Source organism: Nematolebias whitei, chromosome 3 (genome assembly GCF_014905685.2).
Source record: "Nematolebias whitei isolate Nwh7 chromosome 3, NemWhi1, whole genome shotgun sequence".
Lineage (NCBI taxonomy): Eukaryota > Metazoa > Chordata > Actinopteri > Cyprinodontiformes > Rivulidae > Nematolebias > Nematolebias whitei.
The window spans coordinates 7159740-7166659 of record NC_056500.1 but is presented as its reverse complement, the minus strand read 5'-3'; the positions used below and the strand labels follow the sequence as shown (position 1 = coordinate 7166659).

General features: G+C 38.4%; 1 protein-coding gene across 1 annotated transcript; it reads right to left on the bottom strand.

Moving 5' to 3' along the window:
• si:ch211-117l17.6 (regulator of G-protein signaling 21) lies at positions 1-2721 on the bottom strand. The gene is made up of 5 exons (XM_037674477.1): positions 2573-2721; positions 2395-2493; positions 2251-2303; positions 1981-2147; positions 1-455 (listed from the first exon to the last, which is right to left on the bottom strand). The coding sequence occupies exons 1-5, from the start codon at positions 2647-2649 to the stop codon at positions 270-272; spliced, it is 582 nt and encodes a 193-aa protein (XP_037530405.1). The 5' UTR covers positions 2650-2721; the 3' UTR covers positions 1-269.
• Between the last annotated feature and the right edge of the window lie 4199 nt (positions 2722-6920).

Below are 6920 nucleotides of genomic sequence, written 5' to 3'. Positions count from 1 at the left end.
CATTTTCTTACTTTTAAGCATGTCAAAAATTCAAACAGCTTTGAACAAGTCTATCAAAAACATACACGGCATACAGCGTCATCCCACTTCTCCATACAATCTCCATTCAATCACATGCGTTTTCTTTCTCTTTACACACATTTTAACCCATCATTTACTTTCAGAAAGTGTTTAGGGCTTCACATGGCTGAAAACAGTTTATGAGTACAGAAGGGCAGTTGTCCTTCCTTAAAATGAGAACAGCACATTTTTTTATCCCTTAACAGAAGCTAAATATACCATATTGTCCTGGATTTGTGCTTCAGGCTTAGGTAGGCATCTGACTGCAGGAATCTGGGACACGAGTCTCTCAGCATCAACAGGTAAATCTGTTTCTGGGCCTCGTCAAAGCAGGAACGACTCGGCTTCTCCAAAGATTTCTGGATCTTTTCTTTAATGTGGTGGTCTACATTGATCTAAAGAATAAGAAAAAACATCAGGAAGGTTAAGATTAATCAAGCTGATCTCATATATTCAAGGTTGAATTCTTCAGGTAAAATCTGGTCAGAGTTCAATGAGACTGTTGAGAATATTGCTAATAAGTGCTGGCATCACGATATACATGTTAAAGGAAATGCAGTATGTGCATTGTTTCTTAACTTGTGGTGAACTAGGCCGAGGAAGGAAAGCCATGTGATTGGAAGGTCACCGGTTTGAATCTCCAGACCGAGAACATCAAATATGTGTGGAATTTGAACCACTCACATCTGTATCCACCCTCATTTGCCCCATTCTGGGCCCTTGAGCAAAGCTTTTTAATGCCATCTGCTCCCCTTAGTGCCCTAGATAACAACTCTCTGCTCCACACAGAGGGCTGTGGTAGCTCGGTGGTCTGTGGTTAAAAACTATCGCCAAGTCTTCATGCAGGTTAGTTTGCTGTGGCGATCCCTGAGGAAAGGAGCAACCGAAAGAATAAAAAATAAATAAAAAATAAAATCTGCTGTTTATTCACTAGGCAGCATGGTGGCACAGTTGGTAGACCTGGTTTCCTCCAGGTACTCCGGTTTTCTCCCACAGACCAAAAACATGTATGCTAGACTGATTGGTAACTCTAAATTGTCCCTTGATGTGAGTGAGAGAGTGAATGGTTGTTTGTCTCGTTTGTCTCTATGTGTCCCTGTGATGAACTGGAGACCTGTCCTGTCCCCTGCCTCTCACACAGTGACTGCTGGACATGGGCACCAGTGACCCCCGTGACCCAAAAAGGAAGAAGCAGGTAAAAGACAATGGATGGATGTTTATTCACTTGCAGTAAAATAATTAAGGTCTAAAACGTGTGTACGACTTGTGTGATTGTTAGTTTATTCTAGTCCACTATTGGTTGAAATTCATGGGCTGTGTTACATAAAAGGTCAATTCAGGAGCACTTTCGAGCAGGATGACAACCAAAAATATGGCAGGAAAGTCAATTGTGAACCACAAGTTAAAAGTTTTGATGAACTTTACCAGAAAGGTATTCAACCTGAAAGGTCAGTTTTAGCTATGAACGTATACAGTCAGTGTCAATACGTAGACATACTGTGGCAACCATCTTTGATTTAAATGTAACAACTTTTATGGAGCTTTTTGTGCTTAGATGCACCAACACAGAAATGGAAGTTGGTAGGTTGCTTATTTTTCATGTTATCATGCTCACAACATGCACGGGTGGACAGATGAACGGATGGAGGGGATTTCCTATACCGCTCTTTGTTCTGAGATGGGACAATAAATGCCACATTGCTCTACAGAGGTGGAAGTTGAGACGTTAGAAAGTAATACATGGTGCTTCCCTTATTTCTTGATCACAGGTGCCGTTTCGTGTATTTATGCAGCAATACCTCCCACTGTTCTGTAAGGTTAGTACTAAATAAATGTATTTTAAGTAAGACCAGAAATGGCAACAAAGCACTGGCTCTTTCCACCATAAACCACCAACCTTGTTTTTCCCTTCAGACTGACCTCTCTACAGGCTGAGGGGCTGATAAACTCCCCATAGATCTTCTCTGCTTTCCAGCCGAGGTCTTCAGATGAGGCTGTTGACTTAAAGTCTTCACATGCAAGCCAGAACTCGATGTTTTCCTCACTGAACTCTGACTGTAGGAATGAGCGGAATGCTGCTAAGTACTCTGTGGAAGAAAAAAAATGATATATATATTTAGATTGTTGATTGTTTAAAAGCCATCAAAATTAACGTAATAGTATATCTTGTGAAATAATTACATTTCTTACTTTTATTTTTCAATAACTTGTCCAGAGACGGGTGGCGTTTATGGTCCTGCAAGCTGTAATAATAAAAAAACATAATTTGAACTATGTATGTTCTTTTTAAGTGTAGCACATAATCACAGAAACGATTTGAAGAACAAACACTACCTGTTATTTGAGGGACTTGTCCCATTATTTACGGTTTGCCCCATGACAAATGACAGGATGTTGTTCTTTTGCTTTTTTCTACTCAGTACAATATCAACCCTGCGGAACAAAACCAGTCAAACACTGAGGAAAAAAAAAAGATTTAACATGAAAAAAACATTCAGGCTGGCTAACTTACCTTCTAGGCTGCTTTACATTTGGAAATAAATCTTTTATATCATAAAAGTGAATCTTTGAAAACAAAAGTTTGGACATTTTAACATCCCTGAATTTGTCCTTTGGGATTAACAGATGGTTGAGAGTGATTTTTCCAAATTGTATTGTTTCTTTCCCTGAGCTGCTTTTTTTTTTTTTTTAGCTTGGTAAGGAAGGTGTGACCTTTATGACGCTGTGGACCTGCTGGTACAGGTATCCAAATACCTTTTATACAAGCAAAGACCACCTCTTTCCAGACTCGGCGTCTCTTGTCGCTGACTCACATCTGTACAGTCTAGCGGGAGATCGTCTTTCACACCGGTTGTTGGAAAAAGCTTTGCGATGTGTTTTTTTTTTAAGCACACAATCTTTATTTATGTTAGCTCTCTTTTTGTATAAATTTAAAGAGAAGAGATCAGAGATATCTGTTGATGAATACCTGGACCAGAACAGTTTAAATAAAATTAGATGGAACAAGCACCTTTATTATAATTTTTTGAATCTTGGTTTTTGCTGTTTTGAACTTTCTACAAAGAGCTTGATTGTGTGTTTTGACTCATTTAGTACTTGCTCTAATAATGCCTTTCCATGTGACTTGCCATTTGCTGCAACTTGAGGTTCAGTATGTTTAATTTAAAATGTATTGTTGAGGCCTGGAGGCATTAGCTTGAGTGATGGCTTCTCAAAAATGTCAAAATATTGACTGAGGGATACTGTAAATAGGCAAGAATGATATATTATAGTAACAACTTACCAACCTATGTATGGAAACTAAAGGACTGTTTTAATTATATTTCACAAATGGGAAATTAAAATTCATTTTCTATTCTGTTCTCCGTATATTTGGGGGAGTTCTGCTCTGTCAGCTCTTTGCAGCCACATAAGAGCACCAATAAACTGCACTAGAGGATCATCGTCTTGATGAACAAGAAGAGCATTAAAGGCTGTAGAGGACATCCAGTCAACGCTGGAGCATTACCTGCCAATGGTAGTTGTGTTTCTGGTCCTGTACTCGTGACTGAGATTAATTATAACATATCTTGTGTTCCTTCATAATTACAGCATTATCTCTGCCACCCACCTGTTTCTGGGATTTCTTCTGTGAACCTCAAGCTCTCTTGTGCCTCCTCACCTGCCTCGTCGCCTTCCTACCTACTTGGAAATATTACGGGATGTTTTCCGTCCATGCACTGGAACCATTGGATCACCTGTCCCTATGATTGACTCCAGTCCCTAGCGTAAGGAAGATTAGCAAAAACATTATCACCCCTGCAGATATCCTATTAACCTGTCTCCTTACTCCTCAGGGTTCCAGCCCTTCCTATGTATGTTTGACAACATTCATTACCTTTTACTGTTTTAGATTTAGTAATGCCTGACTTGACAAAAGTGAGTTTTAGGATTCATGCACAACACCAGTCAACAGGAATGGTTAAAAAGATTTATTGATATATCACGGTTGGTGTACGTCTGGGTCAGAGAACAGGTCCAATCTGCAGAAACAGGGGTGGCTTCACTGTGAAGGTTCAGAATTTTACAGAAGCAGTTACTAACCTTCACAGTCAGGTAAGGGAGGAACTCCTTCAGGGAGTTGGAGATGCTGACGTCATACAGCGTGAGTGAGTTACAGCAAAGAGAGAGGCTTATTCAGAGCATCGTTTTAAGGCACGTTCAAGGGCGAAGTTCAGTAGAGCAGGCAGGGGTCAAGAATCGTTGGTCAGAGATCCAAAACCAAATCCAAATTGTGATCCATGAGTCGTGATAATATGAAGCAGAGTCGGTACCATAGTCAGAGACGTTAATCCAATGCAGACAAGGAGCAGGCAAAGCGGGGAATCCAAAAGGCAGGCGTGAGGTCAAGACAAGGCAGGTAAACAAGACTATGGAGCGAGCGCTGGACATCTACTATCAGAGTAAGTTCAATAATCTGGCAAGGAAGGAGTTGGGGCTTAAGTAGGGCAGGAAACAGATAAAAGGCATGATCGTTGATTGAGGTGCATGAACAGAGTGGGCGTGTTTGGATGACGGGAACCGACCAGAAACGTGACAGGAGCAGGGAAAACAAAACATGATGACAAGAAACATGACATGAGGGGCCGAAATGTGACATGAATTAAAAAAAATATATATACAAAAAGAGATAATCTTTTCTGCACTTAAGAAAATGAAGTAACTTGGCAACTAATTAGATCCTATGTTGAATTGTTAGTTTGAACAAGACTAATTTGCATTAACAAACAAAACATGTTAACATTTGAGGTGGAAGAACTGTTCGAGCAATAAATACTGTATACAAACAAACGTTTATTTCCACATTAAGTGCATTATGAGTGAGTCCTTTTAGGAAATTGAAACCAGTTGAGCCATTTGCTCATGAATTCCTATAAATGAAAGTTAAAAACTGTCCTGGACATACTTTAAAAGATGCCCTGTTGTGAAAAGGTCCCACATTCAATGCTGTGGTCCAATGCTTCAATGCACTTAAATGTATGTAGTTTCTGTCAGCTTTATGTAAATCTGAACAACAAACTTCCTCTTACTTTGCACCATACGGCACAACACAAGGACATTTTATATTCTAGTGAATAAGAGCGTTATTGGATGGGTGGGTTTGTGTGTGTAGGTGAATTTGTGTAGCTTTTCAAGATCCCCATGAGGGTATTAATATGAGTGAGGGCTTGTGGTGAGGAGAATGCTGAAGTGGGCATATTTCAAACTTCCCCCTGAATGATGGAAGCTGTGGTGGTTGCACGTGCAACACTGTGGAGGCAACTTTTGAGTGGCCAACACCCTTAACATTGCATACTTGACTGAACTGTACTTTTACTCAAGAACGTGGGAAAGTCAGAGGATGCAAATATTTTGGTTACAAACCTGACCATGGTAAGACAGAGGAGTTTGTGAAAAGTCAGGGTGAATAAAGATGTTCATTACATTTTTTTCATACATGTAAAACATGTACAGCATTCTTTTTCATGCTCAATAATCCAGGTAGAAAAAAAAAAAAAAACAACAAAGTTAAGTCAGGTCCTCTGGGCGGATTCTTTTTTTGTTTTAAACATTTCGACTTGCATCCAAAAGACCATCAGTCAGAGGAGCCACAAACAAACTCACTCTTATAAATGGCACCTTCTCATAGTGGGTCATCAAGTTCAATGGTGCTCAGATGATTTTTGGAGTCTGCCCTCTTCTCCACCAACGCGTTAGAGGCAGTCATGGCCAAAGTGGTTCAAAACATACATGGAACATGAAACAAACGTTTCAACAAAAAGAAACCATCCAGAGGACCTGACTTAACTTTCTTGGATTATATGTAAAACATTTTGTTTTATTGTCTTTATCATTATTATTGTAAGTTTGTTTAAAAAAAAATGCAACCTCAGTCAATCTAGTTGTTATTTAGACCAGTATGTATTTATTAAAATATAAGAAAAAAATTCTGGTAAATATTTTTACTGATCTAAAAAAGACAGCAGACCCTGCCACTGAGTGTATGTACAATAAACTGAAAACAGAGTGCCATTCATGAAGACAGATATCGAGTCATTTATTCTACTCTAAATAATTTTTACCATATTCAAAAAAAAACAAAAAAACATCTCCCTAGAAACTGAAAGCTATTCATTCAATTTATACACAGTGTCAGAAATATAATATACTCATTATCCACATCAGTCAGACTGTGAAGATGATAAAGTCACATGCTGCCAGATGTCATTTTACAATCCAAAACTGACAGTTGCTCAGTAAGTATAGAATAGGTATATTTCAAATAATAATAATAAAAAAAATAAGAATAATCAAGTCTAATCAACTGTTCAATACAACAGAACATGAAATTACATAATGATGTTTAGTTTTATAACGTGTTGAATTCTTATTTTTATATTATATTAACATAGTTCATTACACACAAAGTTTAAATTATGATGAAATTTAAGGTAAGTTGGAAACATGAATTAAATTGTCTTAAAAAGCAAAGAGAAAACATATTTAACTGAGATGCAATACATTTATATTTAAAACAGGGCACATCACACCTAGGGACAATTTAGAGTTACCAATCAGCCTAACATGCATGTTTTTGGTCTGTGGGAGGAAACCCGAGTACCCGGAGAAAACCCACGCATAAACTGAGATAAGATGCAAACTCCACCCAGAAAGGCCTCCGGACCAGGATTTGAACCGGGGACCTGCTCGCTAAGAGGCAGCAGCTCTAAAAGTTGCGCCACCGTGCTGCTCCAAAGAAACATTAAAGAAAAAAACTAAAGAAGAAGAAGCAATAAATAAATAAAAACATAATAATAATAATATCTATATCTATCTATCTA